The 25,794-nt window shown below is 35.2% G+C and overlaps 1 protein-coding gene across 1 annotated transcript in view; it reads left to right on the top strand.

Annotated features, from left to right (window-relative positions):
- The window catches only part of LOC149790387 (uncharacterized), an 85,761-nt gene that overhangs the window by 23,482 nt on the left and 36,485 nt on the right, over positions 1 to 25,794 (top strand). The window contains exons 3-13 of the mRNA XM_089972435.1: positions 966 to 1,135; positions 1,688 to 1,848; positions 7,235 to 7,320; positions 13,145 to 13,224; positions 14,853 to 15,042; positions 17,196 to 17,275; positions 17,859 to 18,005; positions 21,534 to 21,636; positions 23,972 to 24,108; positions 25,015 to 25,125; positions 25,588 to 25,654. Of these exons, the coding sequence (XP_089828561.1) occupies positions 966 to 1,135; positions 1,688 to 1,848; positions 7,235 to 7,320; positions 13,145 to 13,224; positions 14,853 to 15,042; positions 17,196 to 17,275; positions 17,859 to 18,005; positions 21,534 to 21,636; positions 23,972 to 24,108; positions 25,015 to 25,125; positions 25,588 to 25,654 (1,332 nt within the window). The remainder of the gene's footprint in view (positions 1 to 965; positions 1,136 to 1,687; positions 1,849 to 7,234; positions 7,321 to 13,144; positions 13,225 to 14,852; positions 15,043 to 17,195; positions 17,276 to 17,858; positions 18,006 to 21,533; positions 21,637 to 23,971; positions 24,109 to 25,014; positions 25,126 to 25,587; positions 25,655 to 25,794) is intronic.

Here is a 25,794-nt window from a genome sequence, read left to right as displayed (position 1 = left end):
CCTATCCAGTTCACTCATCGTCATTCAGATCTTACTGGGCAAAACATATGTACTATTCATGTGGCCACGAGTGATAAAGTCTGCAGTTTATACATCTGAAAACACGTATAACCCTTTTATATGGTGCAGATAAATGCTGCTAATGTGTTAGGTTAAAAGTAAAGATAAATTCCGGGGTGGAAAAACATTGTTTAGAGTGGTGTCAACAATTAGGTAAGGAGTATGTGGGATGAACCCTGAATGGGGTTCCAGGGACTTAGTCTCTGGATGCTCCTTCGTTGTAAACCTACAATAACCATCTGACTGTACAGAAAACTTGCTCTAGTAGAAGGTCCAGTTGTTTCGCACCCGCATCCTTACGGGTGGGGCGAGTGGGAGTCGGCCCTGCGCTCCATGTCCACCACCCCACCACGATCGACCTATGAAATTAAGGATGATTCTGCGAGAACGTATATTTATATTAGTTATTTTGAGGATATGAATTCCTCGTGCTCAAATTCCAAATCCGTCTACTCGTAGAGGTGTAATGAAATGAGACCTTTTCCTCCTGTACTGATCCTTTTTTTCCATATAATTTCCGTCATGTGGCCACGATCTCATTGCTATCAGTACCCATTATTTTTTCCTTGAACTTTAGACACAAAAGACCAAATAGTAAAAATGGAACATAACTGGTGGTATTTAAAGTTTATTGCATCAATTTACACGATGTTGCATTTTTTAAAGTAAACTACCCCGAGTGTTAGCAAATACTCTACAGTCATAACGCTACCTGAAATGTTATTGTACGAAAAGTAAATGCACTTTAAAATGGTTATAATGGTATATATTTGTTGTATTCTTAAATATCGGAACTAAGAGTATGGTTTATACATATTTTGGAAAAACTAAAGTAACAAAAGGCGCTTAAACTCTGTGGACAGTATAAATGAGCAAAATTGCAATACAGTCGGGTTTAATTCCAGTGGGGAACGAGTATGGCGCGGATGCCACTCTTAATGACTTTCTTCGGGATCAAAACATATCCATGGGGACCAAGTTGATGTGTGGGGAAGGAGGATGTGGCATATGTGTAGTGCAAACCAAGCTGTATGAAACAATAATGGAGACGGAACTGAGTTACGCCATCAATTCGGTATGTCGTTCTTATTAGCATATTTGTCTTTTAAGACAGAACCACTTAAAAGTCCTGCATAAAACGCCATTGAAACTTTGCATATGGCGCAAAACAATATTTTTTTTAAGGAGTTTGGAGGTGTGAAAGATGTTGATATTGTTATATTTATACACCTTCCCAGCTAATGAAACACTTGTCAATTATTTTTCTAACTATTCTTTCGTCAGACAAAATGTAGTTCAACGCTCACCGAGAGAGTGACCTCGTTTTGAAGAACGTGTCTGTAAAATCAACTAATTATGTCCAGAAATATGTTTTTAAGCTTATCGAATGGAACTTAAATTATAAATAATTAATAGCATTGCTCGCTTTTAAGGTGCCATAGTAAATTTCTTTTCAAAATAATGTTTCAAATGGACCTTTTCATTGTTCACTAGTTTACTCTAAGAATGAAGTCAATTTCGCGTTGAGATGCACTTTCCAAGTTCAAATTCAAACCATGGTCAAAATAAGCATTATTATTTTGATAATAAATAGAATTATATTTATAACTTTTTATCCTGTTTTAAGTGTCTGTGCCCGCTATTGATTTGCGATGGGTGGGAAATCACCACAGTAGAAGGACTTGGTAGCCAAAAGACCGGGCTCCATCCCATCCAGACAGCCTTGGCGGAATATAACGGTACCCAGTGTGGTTACTGTAGCCCAGGGCAAGTCATGAACATGTATTCGTAAGTATCCATCAACCTGACTATCACACCACCACTTACTGTAACCGCACAGGGCAAGTCATGAACGTGTACTTATAAGTATCCACGAACAAAAAAAAACTATCATGTCACCACTTACTGTGACCCAGGGCAAGTCATGAACGTGTATTTATATGTATCCATTAACCCGAATATCACGCCACCATTTACTGTAGCCCAGGGCAAGTCATGAACGTGAATTTATAAATATCCATGAACAAAACTGTGTCACCACTTACTGTAACACAGGGCAAGTCATGAACGTGTACTTATAAGTATCCATGAACAAAAAAAAACTATCATGTCACCACTTACTGTAACCTAGGGCAAGTCATGAACGTGTATTTATAAATATCCATGAACAAAACTATGTCACCACTTACTGTAACACAGGGCAAGTCATGAACGTGTACTTATAAGTATCCATGAACAAAAAAAAACTATCATGTCACCACTTACTGTAACCTAGGGCAAGTCATGAACGTGTATTTATAAATATCCATGAACAAAACTATGTCACCACTTACTGTAACACAGGACAAGTTATGAACGTGTATACGTAAGTATCCATTAACCCGACTATCACATCACTATTTACTTTAGCCCAGGGCAAGTCATGAACGTGTGTTTATATGTATCCATTAACCCGACTGTCATGCCACCATTTACTGCAGACCAGGGCAAGAGTCATGTATTCGTAAGTATCCATTAAACCGACTATCATGCCACCACTTCCATGCCGCAAACCCGTTTGAAACCGGTTTGCCATTCGCTTCCCTTTTGGAAGAGATGATGCAATTTGTTTTAATCCTCCTAGGTCTTTTGGATACAAAAGTGGGCAGGACTTTCCAATATTACTGATTTAGAGACTTAATACTTATATTAAAACAGAATTTTTTAGTAAAAGTAATAAGATTGAGATTTTCTCTACGTTGTATTAAAAGTAATTTTTGATTAAATTATATTCAAGGTAATGTTCTATTAAAATATATTGAGATTAAATCCATTTATTTCGGTATTACAATTATATACTATTTAATAAAGATTGCGCCCTTATGACTAAAAAGGCAAAACCCTATTGTACTCACTTTTCCCTTGTATCATAAGTCAGCAAAAAACTACACTCGGTAAGTTGCGTAGATAGATGAACTAGACGAATTCCAAGAATTTGTCTAGATGAGTAAATGAGCTGACCTAGCAGAATTATCTACATAATGACGCACACAGACCCAGACGATAATCTGTAAGAACTTATGAAACCTCACTTTGAGATACTGACGAACCACAAGAACCTGATGTATATCCATATTTGGCTTTGTCCTAAGAAACTGATATAAAAAGCGTCAGTCCACGATCACGCTAGTTTACTCGTCAGAAACTCAGAGACTTCTGTCTTTACAGCATCCCTTACCTCCGCTCGCCAAATTCCCCAGATGTAGCCATGTATTCGTTGTCAAAGTGACACCTCTTTCAAAAGAGTTTGAACTTCTTCTTTCCCCCCCCCCTCTCTCGGGTCATGGAAACAGCTTGACTAAGAGTTTATGAGACAAGCAGCCTCATACAAGCTGATGGATAATTTGTTTCTCGTAAACGCTGGTGGAGAATAAAACGCAGTAGACGAATATCATGAATAAAGGTGTCACTCCGCACAATTATGATCCACGAGAGAGACTCGCACGAAAACCTTTGCGACCATCAGACGTCACGCTGACCAGCTACGCTACATCAACTCCTGAAAGACTGAACAACTCTTCTGTGATTTTCGTACTTTTCGCACACAAGAAGGGTCTGTTCTGAACGTCAGCACTAGAAACATCACAAAGGTAACGAATACATTACAAGTGAGACGATTTCCAATATAAAATGTATACATCGCCGGTGAGAATTCTTCTTGCAGTAACACCTGAAATTCCCGACATGTTGAATGCATACTATACTTAATCCAGCCCTGAATTCGAGCTACCTACAACCCAGGCTGACATGCATCTTTCCATGCCATAAACAGAGATTTCCATGGGTCCAACAGCAACATTTCCATCATGCCCCGAGTCAACGACAGCCACATTGAGTTTCCTTTCCAGTGATACTGACTTGAACTTTTACAATTTGAAATCTTTCTATATTACAGACAATACGTGTATTGTTTACTATTCATTTAATATACAATTCGTTTCATAAGGAGAACATTTCTAGACTGTGGTAATTCTCACACAGGTATGTTTTTGCTATACCATATTTTGTATCATGACTTACAAAATTACAAGGTTAGTGCGTTAATTTCAAAATATTTCCAAATAACTCATCTAATTTATGCTGTGTTTAATTTCTTTAGTAACAAAAACTTTTTCTATGCCTACTGCAGTAACATTCATCGCGCTTGCTAAGGTTTCTACTACAGAGGGTGAATGAACCTTCCGACTTTAACTTGCATTCCAGACTAAGCTTTTACATCAGACCTGTTCGTACTGAAATCTGAAACCACCGTATACACGGTTCGCTGCCTACACACATTTTACAAAGTCTTAGTGTATTTACCTTTCTTAGGGAGAATTGTAATTTTCGCCTAACCGTCTCAAACATTTTGACACTTATGTTGTTTATTTTGCCAGCCCAACATGGTTCGATAATGTTATTGAAGTTTCTCTCTCACGTTTTCAGGATCGTATGATTGTGTACCTTATGGTATTGTGTCTCAGCGATAGCGCCATAGAAACGGCTCTAATGCCTTCAAACCAATCAGAAGAGGTGCTTCCTTCTTTGGTTAGGCAACATCAATTGATGTTGTCGTGTTGTTTATTATATATGTATGTTGAAATGATAAAATAGTCTAAGTGTCGGAGCGATTGCTCGACACCGAGTTTCCGGTGTTGCATGGCTGTCATAAGACATGAGCAGCTATTGGCCTACATACGGCCAGCTTCTGAGTCTAATTTGTTTGGAACGATAACGGCGATACATTCTCTTTCCTATGTCCCAGATAACTTCGGTAATACACGCCCATTTAAAAGTTGTACTAGACCACACCAAACCCGTATACGATTATAATGATATTTTCACTTTACTCTTATGTTAGATGCGATTTCTATTTCATACATGCGCAGTTCAAGGTTTGATTGCAAGTGAATAGACTTTATGGTTATTAGGGTAGGGCTAACACAACACTAAAATTGTCACTTTCCTTACTCTTGGTTAATGCCAAATTCTTACGACATTCTTATTCGCAACCATTTTTACTTCAATGTTATTGGCATTTCTTTGTTGATATTATGTGTGCAATAGGAAGATAAACTCAATATCGGCTCACTAGTACTACCCATAAGAACGGGGATTCTTTTCACCACACTTGGCTGAAGCAAAATAATAACCGTAGTCATCCATAAATATTATGCTGATATTATACATATAAATTTATATTTAAAAAAATAACAAAAAAAAATAGAGTAAAATTAACATACAAAAAAGAAAATAAAGATAACAAGAATTGCATGTTAATATTGGTGTTATAATTATTTGACAAGCCTAATTGTAGAAGTAGATTGCGTAGAATTTTACCGAAATGTTTTGAAACCCTTTTGGTCATTGTTTTCCTTCAAATTTTTATTTAGTGTCGTGCCATGCTCTTTTCATTGTATTTTTGAATTTTATTCGATATTGTGAAATGTTCCTTTCATTGCATTTGGAATTTTATTAAATATTTTGCAATATACTTTTCATTGTAATTTTTGTATTTTACTGAATATTTTACAGTGTTTTTTCCTCATTGTATTTCTTGTATTTTACTGAATATTTTGCAGTGGGTTTTTTCTCATTGTACTTTTTTATTTTACTGAATACTTTGCATTGTTTTTCTCATTGTATATTTTGTATCTTACTCAGTATTTTGCAGTCTTTTTCTTATGTATTTTTTAACTCTACAAAATGTGTCGCAATGATTTCTATCATTGTGTTTTTGTATCTTTCACCTTTTACCTTCTTTTGGTGAATGTAATTTTTTTCTCTCTCGAGCCTCGAGGACTCTGCTCAAATGACCCGGAGGGTATTATTAGGACAGAATTTTGTAGTAAAAGTAATAAGATTGAGATTTTCTCTAGGTTGTATTAAAAGTAATTTTTGATTAAATTATATTCAAGGTAATTTTCTATTAAAATATATTGAGATTAAATCCATTTATTTCGGTATTACAATTATATACTATTTAATAAAGATTGCGCCCTTATGACTAAAAAGGCAAAACCCTCTTGTACTCACTTTTCCCTTGTATCATAAGCCAGCAAAAAACTACACTCGGTAAGTTGTGTAGATAGATGAACTAGACGAATTCCAAGGATTTTTCTAGATGAGTAAATGAGCTGATCTAACAAAATTATCTACCAAATGACGCACATAGACCCAGACGATAACCTGTAAGAAACTATGAAACCTCACTTTGAGATTCTGACAAACCACAAGAACCTGATGTATATCCATATTTGGCTTTGTCCTAAGAAACTGATATAAAAAGCGTCAGTCCACGAACACGCCAGTTTGCTCGTCAGAAACTCAGACTTCTCTCTTTACAGCATCCCGTACCTCCGCTTGCCAAATTCCCCAGATGTAGCCATGTATTCGTTGTCAAAGTGACACCTCTTTCAAGAGTTTGGACTTCTTCTTTCCCCCTCTCTCTCTCTCTCTCTCTCTCTCTCTCTCTCTCTCTCTCTCTCTCTGTTTCTCTCTCTCTGTCTCTGTCTCTCTCGCTCTCTCTCTCTCTCTCTCGGGTGATGGAAACAGCTTGACTAAGAGTTTATGAGACAACTAGTCTCGTAAAATCTGATGGATAAATTTGTTTTCTAGTAAAACTAATGCTTTAGCATTTATTTTCAATATTTACTTATATCATTTGCTTAAAAATTCTTTTATAGCACTGGAAATTTTGAGAAATTATGCTAGGTCAGAACAGTAAGGGTTCGAAAAGAATTCCATGAAATTTAATTTATCTGTTGACCCTGCTAATCCAGAACCCTCCCTCCACCTCTAATACATGTTTCTTATTAGAACTATTCCTAAACCTCCTTTTGAAAATCTAAACATCAAGCAATGAGGTAGGCACTCATTCACACAGGCCTATATACTGACTTTTCTGATGAATTTGAGAGACTTCAACAAGAATGAAGGAAGCTGTTGAAGTTTCGTTGCGAGAAATGTGAGAAGAGCGAATGTTTTAAATTATGGTACATGTTGGCAAGTCCTATGAAAATGCCGATAGATGCGAAGAACAGAGCTGAATACATCATAACTGCGTTAAGTATGGTCCATATATTTTCATCTGTGGTAATTTCAGTTACATTAAAAGAAAGAAAGAGGGAACTTAAAGCAATTTTGTCCTTCACAGATTTCTGATGAATCAAGCTTACCCACTCAAGATGACTCAACAAGCCGTGGAGAACGCCTTTGATGGGATTATTTGCCGGTGCACAGGTATAATTTACAACTGAGCATTTAAATGTTGTATCTGTCTCTCCAACCGACCATAAAATAGTCTATCCGTAGAAAAACGTTAATACGGGGCCGGCCCGACCATATAGACGTACTATGCTGTCGCCTAGGGCGTCAGGCTTTAAGCTGCGCCAAATGTAAACCGAAGTGAATTTCTAGCTTTAGGGTTGGATGTGCAAAGTCTTTGTTCGCATATGGCGCCAAATATCGTTGGGCCGGCCCTGCATTAACTGTAAGTACTTTAACACTGTTTTTACATGCATTAAGAGATGAAGGGATACAATTCTTGCTATACATTTATTCACATCAAGTACTGTACCTATATTTTTACATTCCTCCGCTTACCGTTTTTCTTGACTTTCCACTTCAATGTTGCAGCAGCGTGGAAGGGTCGATATTGGACTTGTTGTTTGCGCTGTAATTTTTTTTAAATTTTTTTTGCGAGTTTAACACGATAGTAACAATATGTGTATCAAAGATATCGTGCATTAGCGTACGCGTTTGGATGATTTTTGTGGTCAAAGATAGTTGTGTAACAAAATAATACTGAAGAAAATAAAACTTGGAATTTTATTTCAAACATGACAAACTGTTCAATCCAATGCTTTGTAAAAGATATTGATTTATACCATCCATTTAATTATATCCACCGTGACTGCAAGACGAGTCAACTAATACCGTATGAAAAATTTATAAATTACGAATTTTGATGTAAATAAATACACATATTTCTATTCTTTTAAATTTACATCACAATTTAAAGACATAACTTTTACAAGTTCAATCTACAACAAATGAAAAAGTATAGAACTGATGGTATCGATTATGTACAACACACGGTAACTCATTATAATAATTCATCATAATAATCTATTGTCGTAGGTTTAGTCGTAGAAACGGAAAGTTTGCCAAAGTCTACCATCATTCATACTTTTTAAATGAATGAAACTACTTTGCAAATTATTGAAGAAAAAAAGCACCTGTTGTAGATGAATGTACCATTGGGCTTGTTAACAAGGCCTCGAGACAAAGTATCATGCATACAGTATTCCCATGATGTTTTTATACATTTTTAAATTAATACATCGCATGTACGCCTCTACATTAAAAATAAAAACAAAGTTTTCAAAACATCGTTGCTGCAGTCATAAAGTGCAGTTGCTTACACAGACCTCAATCAATTGTGGAAGCAAATTAAACGGGACTAAAAGAAAATTAAAAGTAAGTTGAAAGAATGGTTAATGGAAAAATCAACCTTCGCTTTACACTTGCTAGCGAGAAAAACGATTTTTGTACACGTAATTTTATATCAGAAAGGGGATAAACAGTGCCAATCAGACCTAATTGTCGTGTAAAAAGAAAAAATAATACAACGATATATGCAAATATATTTTGACAGTGAATAAAGTCTTCTCAAAATATTGGTCAGATACGGCGAAAGAAAGAACACAGTGCTTTCAGAGAAACCTTCAATGAGAAAAATCCCTACCTGATTAGTTTTGAATTTATTAAGACAAAATTATGTCTAATTTTCAGGTCTAAAAAATTGTGTGTGTGGAGGTAACTCACTAGAAACAAGAAAAGTTCACGTTTTACCATTAGGAATACAGTAATTGAGGAAGACAGTAATGCTCATCACAGATCAATCCACCTAGCATTACTTCAGAAACGTAAGGAAGAAGACCTATCAAAAACATGGATCGATTTTTGCGACCATGTAACACCTAATATAATTAATTCCTAAATTTAAATAAATGAAACAATTGGAATTTCCAAATACAATAAAAGAATTTTAGAAAAAAACTACATTCCTAAATTTACGTTAAATTTTTAAGACTCTGCAAGTAATTTTAGGTGATCTAGTCATTTGAAACCGGAAACCGGAAAGACTTGAAGGGAGAGTTATATCTATACGATGAACAAGATGACATATTTTAAGATGAAAAGATCTTGAAGACAAAAATAATGAATGGCCAAAATACATGTACTCGTGAGCTGTAAACGGTATGTTTAAATGGTTAAATGTTGGGAACCAGCTGAAACTATTATGCCATTAATTACAAGATTTACCCTAACGTATACCCTCCATCGAATGAAGAATAATTCAGTGTCAGTAGTATTAACGAGTATTATAATTTTCAATATATAAAGTGAACGATTTTCTACTCTAGGATAGATATCCTCAGACATTTGCAATAGAAAATAATGAATTAAAACATGCCAGAAATGGGAAATACCCTCGAGTGAAAAAGAGAGTCCATACAAACATCAAAAAGTAGGAAAAATATTGGTACAAATAAAGATGCAATATGGAGACTACATTACACAACATCATAGTTGTGCCATGATGTTTTTTATACGAGAGAAATCAGCAGGGATATAATTTAACAATACGAAATTAATTCTAATTGAAATGTTTTAAAAGCGCAAAGAAAAGTGATCAATAAAAGACGATAATCTTTTTTGATATTAGAGCACAATGAGGGCAAATGAAAATCTCAACAACGTTGTCGCCATAATGGAGACTTTTTGCACACACACCCCACCGCCAGTTTCATTCAAAGAAGGTATAGCAAAAGCATAAGCTAAACAATACGCTATGTATTTTCCTGAATAAAATGTTTGCTACGTACGACAAATTTACATAAAAGTTGACAAAAGCAGTTGATATGGAAAGAATTTTGACATGATGGACGAATTAAAATCCAGTACACGTCTCAGTGTGTAGATATCCGAATAGCAGGATCCCATTATCTCAAAACTTTCTTTGTGAGGTCCAGTCATGTCCTAAGCAACGTGCATTTGCAATATAGCCATTAAATATTTATTTAAATTTTATCTGCAATAATTTTAAAATTAAAGGGGAAAAAATCAACTAATAATCCATAAATTACCAGAGGAACTTAAAATTGTACACCAAGGTTTAGGGATGCTACATGTCTTGTTTTTGCGTATAAATATACTCCAGAGCAGGTAATGTTGAATGTTGCAAACCAATGTGGAAGTGTCAATATTGATTATATCAATTGTATGACAAATATGAACCTGAAGGTCGGATTTGCTTCCTTGTTAATTACGGATTAACGGATGAATGAATATCTATATAAATTAAAATTATTAGATCTTTCGTAATCCGCACAAGTTAAAAGCATACATTTATTGCACCATCTGTTTCGACCATCTCATACACTGATCAAAAGTTGCTGCTGCTCATAATGTTAGTAGCGGAACGTCATGTCACTGCTTAAAACAAGGAAACATGTCAACAGTATATCTTGTAATCTTCAAATCTCTCATAATCCTCAAATCTTTAAATGATCCACCACTTAACATATATATATATATATATATATATATATATATATATATATATATATATATATATATATATATATATATATATATATATATATATATATATATATATATATATATATATATATATATATATATATATATATATATATATATATATATATATATATATATATATATATATATATATATATATATATATTTTACTGGAGCGTTTGCACGCAACCGAAATAGTGCCTGGTCGAATCCTACTATCGGGTTCGGCCCGAATCGCCTACAACGTTTTGTCTTTGGACATGAAAATGTTGTATAATTTTCTCATTAATAAATAACCTACTTGTGTTACTTTTACATAAATCACAAAACTAAATCTTCCCGTTCTTGTTTATTTAAATATCAAAGAATGGACAGATCTAGTGCATAAACAAAGTCCGTTAGAGTAGAGTTTTCTAAAGAACAATTAGATACTCGAAAACAAAAAATAGGAAGAATTTCTTTTAAAATATAGAACTTGAAAAGTACAATCGGGAATTAAATATATCTGTTGTCAATGAATAATGCAAATAGATAACTGATAACATGTAACTGGAACTTAGTTGGGAAAGATCAATGAAAAAATGGTGGAGATACGAAGCATTTGTCAATCCTACAGGTGCTAAAATTGTTGTAGTACAATTTCAAACCAGTTGCCGCAAGGCCGTTTCTTATAGTTTACTGTGTGCGGATTGTTTTTAAAAAAAAGAGAAATAGTAACGCGATGAAAGAATATACTTTTTGATACTATGTTTGAATATAAAGTTGTTGTTCTTTTGGGTTTGATGCATGATGGGCTATACCTGGAGGCCAGCTTATCTGGCGGAGGAAGAACCCAGGAATTCCCAGGGGAAGAACCAATGATCTACTGAAAGCTGTTTGCAAGATTTCTCAAGGTTTCGCTCTCCAGTTTTATATTTTGCATAGGGTTAGAATTTAAAGAAAAAGAATTTCCCTGGGTGTCCTCATTGGTTATACTGGCTATTTAAAAAGACCTCTGGTATATCTTAGATATTGTTCAAAGAACCTTTAATTCCCATTAGTTTGGGGTACGATTGATTGGTGTGTAATATAGGTTATAGAGAATACAGCTTGGCCTTACCACTGATATGCTACTTTCAAGCAACTGTCAGCTCCTCTTTATCATTTTCACTTCCTGGACTTCAAAGATAAATTGGAGAAACAAAAAGAGCCGATAACATTTTTTAGTTTGTATTTGGTAATTAAGCCATTGCACTTTCAGAGGCAGGTATTGTATGTTTAGGCAAAATTCATTTTCCATATTTTAATAGGTGCTAAATATAGCGTACTTTAGACTAATTCAGGCTGATTTGTTTTAACACAAGGGAGCAGTTAGTTTAGTTAGCAGTGTGCTTTAATCATGTACAATTTCCACAAGTACAATATCCAAAGAAATGTCAGCCACATTACATCAAAGTAGCATAGAGGTATGCCAACATTCTCTCCACTGTGCATGTTTAAAATGCAAACAGCTTCACCTTAAATACGTCCCTCTCACAAAAGTACATAAAAACTGGTGAGCGCCCCGCAAGATTTCTCACATTCCCACGCTTGCCGAGTAGACAAAGGTGAGATGGTAGTGGTCATTAAAGGCGAGCGCATTAGGCCGCTGTCACCCGGGGAGCCTTGAACCTAAAGCTAAATTGTGCCAATGTTTGAGACCAATGTCTATAGCAAAATATTTATTTATTTAGTTAACTAATGCATTGCTAAAAGCAACAAAAAAAGTGTATGCTGTTCATAAGTACACTATAGAACAAATGTCTCCTCTTCTAGTCTAGTAAGGAGCTGAAACTGAAAGGCATTTATTTGCCTAGAAAATCACAGCAAGCAACATCTTATTATTTGCAATTCTCTTTAGGTTGTCTACATAATTTTATTGACCTTCAAAATAACCCAGGTCGGGATGGTCATTTTATTTACGTTTGATGATGAATGTTCTAGTATTCCTTTCAACCATATGTTAAAACGCAGAACCGGGTCAACTAATCAGCTTGTTTTTCTTACCAGTTCTCTCGTCACATATGTTGCTTAAAATTTCCATCAAGTTTGCTAATGCATACTGGCCAGTTTGTCTCTTAAGTGTGCACAAAGCCAATATATCAGTAACGCATGTCAGCTAATTTCAGCCCCGTAAATGTGCACAGGGCTAATATAGCAGTAACTCAACGCAAAAAGGCACTTTGCAAAACGAAACGAATTTGTATTCTCTCCTGGGGGGTTTCGAGGAAAGTAATTGTACAATCAAGGTAAGCACCGACTGTACCAAGAGCAAATGAGCATCGGCACAAAGTTCAGTTCAGAACCACTTTGATTACACAAAATATAACTGACTGAATTTTTGACAAGCAAATGAATTGTCTGGACTTCAAATTTACGACATGATTTTAAAATTAAGGTAAATCTTACTTTTGTTAATGGTATACACGTTTTACAGGATACCGTTCCATCTTGGATGCCATGAAAGCACTGGTAACATCATCTTCCTGCTCTAAAAGCGACATAGGAGATATAGAGGTACTTAAATCCGGTCGCACATGCGCACTATCTAACAAGAACTGGCTGAGTGTACAGTGAAAAGATTACATTCAGTGAAGGATAATAATCTTTTTGCTAGTTTCTCGATGTACTAATTACGTTTATCAATTAATTTTAATTGTATTTTAATATTCCTTTATGACTTAATTTAAAATCTATTTTCTGTTTTCAATACATAAACCATATCTCATTTTTAATATGTTAGCCTTTTGATTTGTTCTTTATTAAGATAGTGGCCACTCCTGCGACCTTCGCCATGGGTTTTGATCAAACCATATTTTTTACAATGTTATGTGTATGACTTAAGTTTCTGTATTTTGTAACTGGGGCTCATTTTCGACACTAACTTTGCCTTTCTAGTTTCATATCATGTATCGAGTTCATTGGATATTCAGGGCAGACTATTCAAACGCAATTCTAAGGCTATGGCACCTTGGAATGAACAGCTTTTTTTTAATTTTATTTTTTTATTTTAACTTTCGGGCACGTAATTTTTTGAGAAATGAAACCATGTTGATCATTTATTCCGTATCCGTAATCCAGTGTTAAATCTCGCTACTTAAGATGTTGACGAAATGTTTAAACCTTACCTCAAACACTTGGATAACACAAATGCACAAATATCTCTTGGAGATACAATTCTACCCACTGAAAGATCATTTTCTTAACTGAATTTCTACCAGCTACCTAGTAATGCATCTCTTCTGATTTCAGATTTATACGTTTATCTGGACATCAGGTCTGGTATAACCAATCATAAGGGACTATTTGTTCATTGGACTAGGTGGTTGACTAGTATAACCAGTCATAAGATACTATTTGTTTATTGGACTAGGTGGTTGACTGGTATAACCAGTTGTAAGGTACTATTTGTTTATTGGACTAGGTGGTTGACTGGTATAACCAATCGTAAGGTACTATTTGTTTATTGGACGAGGTGGTTGACTGGTATAACCAATCGTAAGGTACTATTTGTTTATTGGACGAGGTGGTTGACTGGTATAACCAGTCGTAAGGTACTATTTGTTTATTGGACGAGGTGGTTGACTGGTATAACCAATCGTAAGGTACTATTTGTTCATTCGATGATTGACTAGGATTTGTCTTTATCAATTGGACATTATACACATTCATCAAACGGCGCTGTTTTCTTTTTGCGAGACTTATTTTCAAAATTCATTCAATAGCAAAAACATACCCAAATTGTACAAGTTTTATTTAAAATAAATCCCAAAGTTTTGGTTAAATTCTTTTTGACATGGAATTGGGATAAGGTCCCAATAAAGTGAATGCGCATGCTTAACGGAAACATAATTCTGACCCGTATGTAACCGTTATAAATACTAATAATGGCTTTCAACTGGTAAACACAGCGACGTACTCAATCATATGATCATAAACTATGTCTTAAAATAGCGATAAACCCCATAAAAACACCTTCATTTACTTTCTCATGTTGATGTATTTTTATATAAAAAAATTCAGAACACACTTTATAGCTTGAACAAATAAAGATGAATACAGTGCGCCTGCAGTACTTTTTCATTAGTTTAAATTTTTTTAAATTTATGAAATCGTATTACTTTTAAATTTGAATCATTTTTTAGGACTTGAAAGGCATTCTATGTAAACGTACTGGAAAGAGATGCACTGGACAATGTCCAGACTCGTCATCTGTCAGACTAGTGCTTCGTGATGCACAGTGGTACAAACCCACAACTGAACAAGAACTAACGGATATTTTAAAGAACAGTACAGACAAGAGGGTCCGATTCATCATGGGCAACACCGGAACAGGTACAAACAGCTTTGGTCGTTTGTAAAACAAGTTTTGGTGATATGTCGCATCTTTACCTTTTCTTGAATTTATTAAAGTCGCTGACACATTTGAGTATCAATATCAATTGTGTAATTAATAAGCTCAACCCGTACATACAACTTCAAGCTGTTTTACGGGCTTTCTTTGCTTTATATAAAATGTTTAAATAATTTTACTGGGTTTTTGTTTCCTCGCACTAGGCTTTTCGTTTTTTTGGAAGCAAAGTAAATGCTCTTATTGAGAAATGAGGTATAATAGAAACTTCTCAATGGCTTTAATGCGTGGGTGGGTTTGGGTTAGGGTGGGGTGTTGCCTGCTAAAACGTTAAAAACCTCTTCTTATATACTTTAGTGTGAAATATTGAGACTTATTGGCGAAATAGTTTTCATACTTTTTTTCATTTCTATATTTTCACACGTGACAAATTTATCCTTATATTTTCACATGTGAAACTATAAGATTTCCCATCATGCCATGCGGCGCTTGATTGTGTGTGCCTACAAAAGTTGATCTGCAACAACAGAAACAAGTACTTTGTGAGTTATAAGAAAGAAATATAAACTGCCATCCATTTCAGACACGAAAATGAATGTTTGATATATTTGACCAGATGCCGTTCGCGTCTCTCTGAAGTTATATCCCCTTCCTCCTTTCTTCCTGGAAAACGCCAAACCCGCTGTAATGCATTGCTGAATCGGATTTGAGTTTTGTTTCAGATAGGGTCAAATAGTTTACAAAATGACAATAAATTAATTTACTGCGACAGATTGTCAACCCAATCCTACCGTTGTCTTAAGTCACGTGACCAGGCTGTGCAAGTGAGGTGAATTTACGAAAGGTGGTCTTAGCCTCGCCACCCATAATATTCTGTTAAAAAAAAACACCTGGATAGGACATTTCAAATTATTACGGTTGATCCCGGCGACGAACTCTAAATAGAATGGCGACCCCTGGGTTAGGAATCATTGGTTTACTTACTTAGGGTGTCTCGGTTACAGAGTGGCTTATAAGCGCTGACTGACTGAAGCGTGTACAGCGCTAGGCCCTGGCTGGAGCACAACGGCAGGATCCGCCTCCTTCCATTGGCACAGTGGTTTCCTTCGGGTACTCCAGTTTACTATACATTACAAAGGCGGTCTCCCGTTGCTTCCCTGCTTATTGTATGGTTAGGCATCTTCGCTAGCCAAGTTTCCGATATGATAACTCTATCTACACCTTAGCTGAGCGAACAGATAGTTCAGTGCTTCGTCCTTGCGACATCTACTGGATTGCATAAGTTGCCTCCTTTAGTATGTAATATCGACTAACCAACAGCATGTAAAAGCGGTTCGTTGTTCATCAGTCGGAAATGGTGGAGGCAATTGATTTACAACGGATACTTTGTAAGTTTAACAGGGAAAGTATGAGGAAAGCCATTATAGGTGTATTTGAGGGTATTTCTTCAAATACGGATCAGCAGTGTACAATTTCTTATTTATCAGTCCATTTAAGTTGTGTGTACCCATCGTCTCGATCCTGTAGGAACAGTATTCAAGATTTAACAACTTAATTTTGAATGGATGCGGTGGTTTGCCACCGTTTCCAATGTAATTCACATACCTTAAGTTCGATACGCCAAGGTGTAAACAAGGGTATCATATCTTAAGTTTGAATAGCGAAGATGAGGGTTAGGTAGATTGTGTAAATTTGAAAACCTCTGCACAGCTTGAAAACACGATAATGGTGGGAGGATGACGGGTATATCACTTTATCTCACCAGCGGAGGGTACCCCGATAAAATAGTGGAAGGATCTAAAACAAACACACACACACAAACTTTTTAATCGTCGATGAAGTGGACTGTTACAGCTTGTGTACATAAATAGTTTTAATGAGGAAGAACCATTGCCGCTTAATGTTAACAGTTTGTGTATAATCACCCCTGGTGGGTTTAAAAGAGGTGATACTTATTTCTCTGATATCGATTTACTTTAGACATTCTGTGCAATTTCATTTGTATAATACACAAATCGTCATTTTACACGATCACTTATAAATCGTCAACAGGTATTAAATATATTTTGGTAATATATTATCAGGGAGAAAATTTTTTTTTAATTATAATTGAAAATACAAATAATGCCTCCTGCAGGTGTGTTTAAAGACCTGAACCCAGTGAATTACGATGTGTTGATTGACATGCATGGAATGAAGGAACTATACGACGTGTCTGTGAGTAAACCAAGATCTTTCTTGTTGCCTTTGAGTTTTCCTGCTTTTTTCGCTCTAAAGTTTGTAATAACGGACAACAGTTCTTTCGTTTAATGACGATTGTCGAAAGACCGTGGGGTTTCTTTCATATTTGTACGTTTGTTTATTACACACGGAATAATTTCTTTTACTACTGAGCTCTTTCCAAGTGGAAGCAGGTTAACTCTGTGTTTTGACGCACTTAAGAAGTATTTTTAAGACTAAAATGAGGTCATTATTTGCAAGAGGTGATCACCGTAATTGTCTTTCATCTCAAAGGAAGTCAGAGATCTTAAAGAGATACATAGCTCGTATGGTTAAACGTTATTAAAGTGTATATTTTAATATTAAGATGATTTTCATCTAGAGTGCTACCTCGTGATTAGTTTATAAAATAATAATTATTTACATTTAGTAATGGACAGAAAATTTAGGCTCTAAAAGATAGTCGACCGTTATGTTTCGAACAGGGAAAAATACATTTTCAGATTTAACAAAGTTTTAAGTCCCATGTTCTTCCGTCTTTTTCTCTAAACCCTATGTTTTCCATTGATTTGTATTACAGTTCGACCCTACATCAGTGTTTGGATCCAATCTAACGCTCAGTGTTCTGATTGAAATCTTTGAGCGCGTGTCAGCAGAAAGTGATACAAGCTATATGAAAGAGTTGGCGATACATCTTTCAAGAGTGGCCAACGTACCTGTTAGAAACGTAAGATCTGTTTTTCGTTGGCGGGGGGGGGGGGAGTGTCCGCATTTGTCAAGTTTTCTCCCAAGTTCACAGGGATTGACACTAATATCGTGTTTCTCATGACTGTAGATTATAGATAAATTTTGCATTTAGGCATAGGTTTTATTTGAAGAAATTAAGATTGTAGATTGCGTAGGATCTATAAATAACTACTTACGTAGGGATTGACAATTATTGATAATAATATTAATAATAAAACATGTTTACCAGTTTGGAGTGGTTTACCATTGGACAGGTTGGTCAGATGGGTTCTTAAAAAGACTTAAATCAAGTTATTTCCCATTGGACGGTTAGGTCACGTGGAGATCTGCAATATGTCACGTAACAGTAGTAGCATAATGCGTTTCCACCTCTTGATCTTGTACATAAGTAGCAAAGGGCGGATAATTATTTCATTCTTAGTTCTTTTGTTATTGTTGCAACATCAAGTCTGCAGACGTATTTTATTCTGTGGTTAGGTATTATTTGAGAGGAAATATTTGTTTGGATTATTCGTTCGAATTATAAAGTGCTCATTTGACTATGTTAATATTCTGTGAATATTGTTAATTATTTTTAGGAGTCTGAACGAGGCCATTTAGGTACATCAGGACTGTTGGCAGACCAGTATGTTCCACAATTTGAAATTTATTGTCAACATCGGACTTGTATGAACCTAAATAAAACTTCTGGGGATTTTTTTTATACTCAGTTTATAATACCGTAATCTCCTCTTAAATATTCATTTAATAAATTAGATAATTAAATCGTTTACCAAGTCTTACAAAACTTGCTGGTTCTACTTCTTTCTGTTACTTAGATTAGGACCATTGAATCGTAACAGAAACTGAGGGCACGTCCAGGATGCGAATTTCATAAATATTTCAGGGAAATAAAAACTTATTTTGTGAATTTTACGTTAATTTCGTTCTGGAAATATTTTTCTTAGTCCCCGTTCTTTTGATTTTATGTAGTGATACCAAGAACGTTTCGCAATATCATCTAGGATGGAGAGTTTTATTTTCAAATTGTATCCAGGAAGGGTTCGATTCTATAGATTTTATTCCTTTTTGAACTTTGTTCTTGGACATACTCTACAAAGGCCACTGAAGATACCAAAACAGAATTACAAGAGCATGTAAAAAGATCATGCAAATGCAACTCTTATTGATTTGAGAAGTTCAGTCAGTATATCCATAGTGACGTCAAGACTTACATTGATGAAACCAGGTAGAAATTTTGGAAGTAGCTGTTCGTGCAGCTCATTAAATCTTTCCTTTGACTCCCAATGTCATGTTTGTCAATAAGTCTTACTCTTAGCACAAGTTAAGTAAGAAACCATTTCAGTCTCTGTCAATTATTCATGAATTTCAATTGAACAATACTAATACGAATGAAAGTTCGGTTGAGACTGATCAGAAATCCTTATCACTTCTACCTGCACCTTTTGTAAGAGGATAAGGCACGCTATTTCGGATTGCTATTAATAAAACAAAATCAACAGAATAAAAACAGCTATTCTAACTGATCTTATTTCACAGAAGCCAAGATCACGGTTATATATGGGAAACAGTACATATGTTAAAGTCAAGCAAACCCCAGTATGATAAGGAGAATTATGCAACGTTTATATCGAAGGGTTATGCATCATTTATTGATGACTTTGCCAATCTTATCCCTTTTAAAATGTTAAGGGACGCAGAGGCTTCTCCGAGTTTATTATTAACAGATACGTTGCCTTTATCTAAGACGCCTTCTTACAGTGAACCTATTCTTCTTCAAAGAGTATAATTCGGCTTTGTTAATGTTTCTCTCATTGTGAAAATTTGTCATCAGGCTTAGTTTCAGTACCTGCGACTGTCGGAGTGGCAAATTCCTTGCCCATTGATGTTGTTCAGTTGTTGCTAGGCAATGACTTAGCTGGATATAAGGTTGTAGTTAAACCAGTTGTAACTGACAAGCATTGTTTTAATGAAACATTGATCCTACTGAAAATTAAATCCCTGACGTATACTCTACTTGTGCAGTTACTTGAGGTATGGCACAAAGAGCGCTTGAGAATAATGTTGATCAGAAAATTATTCCTTTAGCTGGCAAATTATTGGTCAGGTTTTATATGAGGTCACGTTTGCACCTGACACTGATCAATCAAAAGGTATTGATTATTGTATTTCTCTTTTTACCACTCATTCCCTCATTGTAATCAGGATAACAAACGACAATCGATTTTCGCCGAACAGGAACAATATCATGAGATCTCTTGCTTATTTCAGAGGGCTATTAACTAACATGTAGTCGCACATGTACCTATCTATTTTTTGACAACACTGGGGTTCCTATGAGAAAATGGAGGTTACCTGAGGTACCTGCTGGTGACGAGCGGTCAGTGAACTATCAGATTGCTGTTTTAAAGTCATATAGACATGAAACTTTTAGGCAAGCCTATGACACTCCATTGACTTGTCATTTAGGAGTCAGTAAAACCTATCACTAGATTTTACATCATTTTTATTGGCCCACATGAAAAGTGATGTTTCCAAATAATGTAGATCTTGCTATATTTGTCAAATAGGTTTTACACCTTTTGAACTAGTTTATTGTCATATTGTCCGTGACACAATGATGCTGCTCAAAGATAAACTATTTTAATAGAGGATTCAGCTATTAATTTGCTTGTATATGTCTCTGATTGTGAATTTGCAAGAAATATTCTTCACTGTACTCATTCAAAAATGAAATTAATGTATCATAAAACTACAAAGGACAGAACATTTCAGCCTGGTGATAAAATTCTGGTTCTCTTACGTATACTCCAAAATTCTCTTCAGGCTAGGTATTATGGTCCGTATACAGTTAAAGAAACAATGACTCGCTTTATATCATCATCACTCGGCTACATAAATATATTTTTAGAATATAGAGATAGCCCTGTAAATCATTTAGTTAGTTTAGTTCTACCTGCCCCACACAGCAAAGATTTAAATGACGACGTATATTGATGTACTGCATCATTGGCTCCTGATGTCAGTATTGCGTTGACTCAATGACTACATGAAATTCCATCCTCTTTATCAACTGGTTTCGTCGGAATGAGAATCATCCCATGTAGGTGTACACTTACAGTCAGGAGAGTAACGTACATTACTGCTCGAAGAGCAGGTTTCATTCTAAACATGAACGACATGTAAAATGTTCAATTCAATAAAGCGTTAAATTGTGGGGTATTTTTTGTTATTTAATTTGTTTTATTCCCATACTATAAATATGAATACTATGTTTATTAATAAGTATGTAATAAAAAGGTTATTGACAGAGTATTAAAAACTGTGTACCTCGTTCAAGGTAGCAGAATGCCCTCGAAGGCTTGGGCTTCCTTCACCACAAGACCACGGGACCAATATTTTGCAGTACTCGGTCAATAACCTATTCTTATTAAAATTCTTATTGACTTAAATTATCTGTGCCAGAGATGGTAAGTAAATCTACTTAAAGATTTCATCTTTTATGCAGGCCGCTACCTGGGCTGGCAATATCATGCTAAAACACCAGTTTCCTAATTTTCCCTCGGACGTCTTTACTATGTTGGTGGCAATGCAAACTGGCATAGGATTAGGTTGGTTCCTAACAACTGATTATTTCCTCTATCTGTCTTTCATTCTCTCTGCCTGTTTGTCTGTTGTTTGTCTGCCTGTCCATAATTTTCAAAGACTTCGCATTGTTTTCCTTTCTGCCTCAACCCGTATTATAATCTATTGATCATTATAAACAATATGTTATTAAAATTTGTCTCTATGGTGGTGTGAGTTTGTATAGTTCATTTCGGCGCGACAATGCATTTGAAATGTTCTTCACAGTGCATGCTCTTTCAGGATATATTACTGCATGTAAGCTGTTTTGACCAAAGGATCATTTAAACTTTGGTAAATCGTCTTTGCGCATTAATACATAACATAGTGACTGGATCCTATTTCTATCAGTTGCCACTTATTAGAATCAAATGAAAAACGAGGTATAAACCAGTCTATTTAAGGCAATTCAGATGCGATTCATTGTCACGTTGACTTCTGCCGAGTTCTACTTTGTAATGACGTCATCCTTGTTCCAACTCTGCAAGTAAAGAATTTCTAATCTTTACAATCTGTACTAAAGTCTATCTAGACAACAAAAAAATCATGGAAAGATAGGTAAAATTAAGTGTAATGCAGCATCAAAGCGCACGGTTTTCTTCAGGTATGATTTTACAACCAAATTAGAACTGTTGTAGCAGTGATGTTATCCTTGTAAACATATATTACCCACTGTGACGTGTGTTTTTATTTTACTGTTTAAAATAAAGACAATAAATCACGTTAAAAGATGCAGAATGCCAAACGTAATGACCTTAGTTTGGATTTGTTTCAGGTTCATAATTAAGCAACATTTACTAATAGAAATGGCAAGATCATTGAGTACAGACTGCCCTCTGGGCACAGCCTGGTCCACTGGGTTGATATGGCACACCATCAGTCATTGGTGAAGGAATATGACGATCAGTCTCGATTAGATACGGGCAAATCCATATCACCAAATGACTTCAAAGCTCTAGATCAGATACAGACAGGTCCATATGACCAAATAACGTCAAGGCACTCGATCAGATATGGACCAGTCCATATCACCAAATGACGTCTAGGCACTCGATCAGATACAGACGGGTCCATATGACCAAATGACGTCAAGGCACTCGATCAGATATGGACCAGTCCATATCACCAAATGACGTCTAGGCACTCAGTCGTGCTGCAGGACATACACTAAATGAAATAAAATATCTCTTAAGGCAATACAATCGATAGTTAATTATGAAGATGGCAATAGTACTATCAGTGAATTTTATCAACAGGTATGTACCTTAGATTAGTTAATACCTATAGAGTATGTACCATAGATTAAGTAATACCAACAGAGTATGTACCTTAGATAGTTAATACCAACGGAGTATGTACCATAGATTAATTAATACCAATAGAGTATGTATCTTAGATAGTTAATACCAACGGAGTATTACCATAGATTAATTAATACCAACAGAGTATTACCTTGATTAGTTAATAAAATGTGATAAATGTTGAGCCGATATGACTGTTTTACATCGGTGAATGGAGCAATAAAATCATATTGATCGCATATAATTTTTGCAAGAACGGAAATAATAGCATTTGCCAAAAATATCCTTTCAAATGTTTTCCTTGTGCAGTATCGTACACAAACACAGGCATGGAAGGCACTATTCAGACCGTTTGTCTTCCGGCTCTGATATAACCTCTATCAAGACCGTAAAGTTTGGAACCTTACTTTCGAAGCTAGTTGGCATGTTGTAAAACATCCTTGTGGATACATCTTCATGCCATGATCTCTGAGTTTAAGAAAAAGCCATTCGCGTCAGACACCATCACAAATGCAGCTGTTGTCAAATATAAAATTCCAAGGCTTTCATATATTGGTTGGTATTATGACCACGTTTTCCAAGAAGACGAGAAATATCTGATAATAGCAGTTGGTCTATAGGTGCGTCCGTAGATGTTTAACATCGCGCAACTCGAGCCATTTCTAAATATAGACTTTGAATCTTGAACATGATTAAGGGTGCTTTGTAAATGTCAGAAAGGTTTAAAAGTTCGATATCTGCATTGTGACATATCTTAGGCAGGGATGGGGTCATATTTGTATGTGATCTAGCTAAGTATAACAGAATGACATATAATCGTTCCGGGGTATGCAGCTCACCCTTAGAATTCGGTTTTTTCCCATGCATTGCACGGGCTACGATTGTAGGGGACCCAGATAATGAATCGGCTTGAAAATTTCCCCACGAACTTGAATTTTATTTGTTTTATAATATCGCTTTAACATTTAAAAGAATAATTGCATCATTCACTTAAATAAACAAAACGCAACTGTAACTTTAGGATTTCAGGGGGATGAGATTTCAGTCGAGAACTTCTTGAGTTATGACATGAAAGGAAAGGTCATCACGTACTTCTCTCACGAAATACTTGACCCCGACGAGGTCATCAAGCTCTACAAGGTCATGCCAAGGACACAGGTATATATTTTTATGTTAATGTGTGTGTATGTATGTATATATATGTACATATATATATATATATATATATATATATATATATATATATATATATATATATATATATATAGAGAGAGAGAGAGAGAGAGAGAGAGAGAGAGAGAGAGAGAGAGAGAGAGTTGTACTTTGTTAATTATTTAGTTTGCCTTTTGGTCATTTTCTTTGCTAACCAGTATGAACTTCATCTTCGAAACAAATAGCAATGTGACGAGCGCTAGAGAAGGTAATCAGATTGCTTTTATATATATATATAAGGACAAGACTACAGGGATATAGAATTTTCAATTAGACCTTATACTTATTCAAGGTCGTTTCACCCAGTGTATTTATTAACATAAACCTTGCAACTTTGATATGGATTTTGATGTAAATGGCCAATTGGAATAACTATTTAACATACCTACTATATACTGTATATGATTTTGTATACACAGGTTAGAACTATTTCGTTGTTTTCAATGATGTTCGCACGTCGATGTATCTCAGATGTTAGTACTAACTGGAACTTTTTATTTCCCATATACTTTGAATTCTACACACACACTTTGCCTAATAATTTACAGAAAACGTAAGCGTGGATTATGTAAATAAATAAAAACTACACCCAAGTTTGGTTCCAGGCACAGGAAACATACGTTTGACACAACGTAAAATACGCGATAGCTTCATATTCGAAATCTAGGAAGAGGTTAAATTTATTTTGCAAATATTTCAGTGTTGATTCGTTTTTTTCTGTTTTCTTTCTCTTACGCATACTTCCTTATATATGTATATATGTCTGCCTGGTTATTGATAATTGCATCAGATACGATAAAGACGTTTAACTTTGAGTCATTTCTTAAACTTATTGTTGTTGTGATGTTCCAGAATGCGCATGCGTATGTTAATGCTGGTTTTCGGATGAGGCTTGACCCGAACAATAACTTCATGGTCAAAGACACACCCGTCATTGTATATGGAGGAATCAGCAAGGATTTTGTAAGAAATTTTATAAATCGCTCGAAAGGAACTTTTTTTCTTCAAAAGATAACAAATTTTGACCAATAAAGGAGACAGTATGTCCCACATGTCAAATTAAGAGGTCAAGTCCATAGTTTCTCATCTAAGACCGTTTTTTCTAGAATAGATTTCTAATTTGCATAGATTGTCTTTTGATGATTACATTTTGCAATAAAATGATTCATTTTATGTATGTTTTATTTTTGTTTATTTATTACAAGAGTAGTATTCAAATGATTTATGCATTTAGCATGACGCTAATATATAAATAGTGACACGAGTCTTTCTCTTGTTTTACTTTAGAAACTTTGTAGAAGGTTTGTATCACAGTGATCTCTCTATCGCTACAGTTGTTATATTTCATTGGCGTATATTTCTATTGTCTTTGTGTCTTTTAATTACATTCTGTTTTAAAATGTATATCCATACTGTTTTATGCAGGTACGTGCTACGAACACAGAAGCATTTTTGCAAGGGAAGCAACTTGGTGATCCGAATGTTCTAAAAGGTAAAAATAATCTGAGATGCCAATCGCACACTAGTTGGTAATGTATTTACTGAATAAAGTTCGTAAAATTATAAATGTAACTACTGTTAGTCCCGTATTAAATGATAGTACGTTAGTTTTTCAAAAACATCTTTTCCTGT

This window comes from Sinohyriopsis cumingii, chromosome 10 (assembly GCF_028554795.1).
Source record: "Sinohyriopsis cumingii isolate HCF-2022 chromosome 10, ASM2855479v2, whole genome shotgun sequence".
Classification (NCBI taxonomy): Eukaryota; Metazoa; Mollusca; class Bivalvia; order Unionida; family Unionidae; genus Sinohyriopsis; species Sinohyriopsis cumingii.
This window is presented reverse-complemented; position numbering and strand designations above follow the sequence as displayed.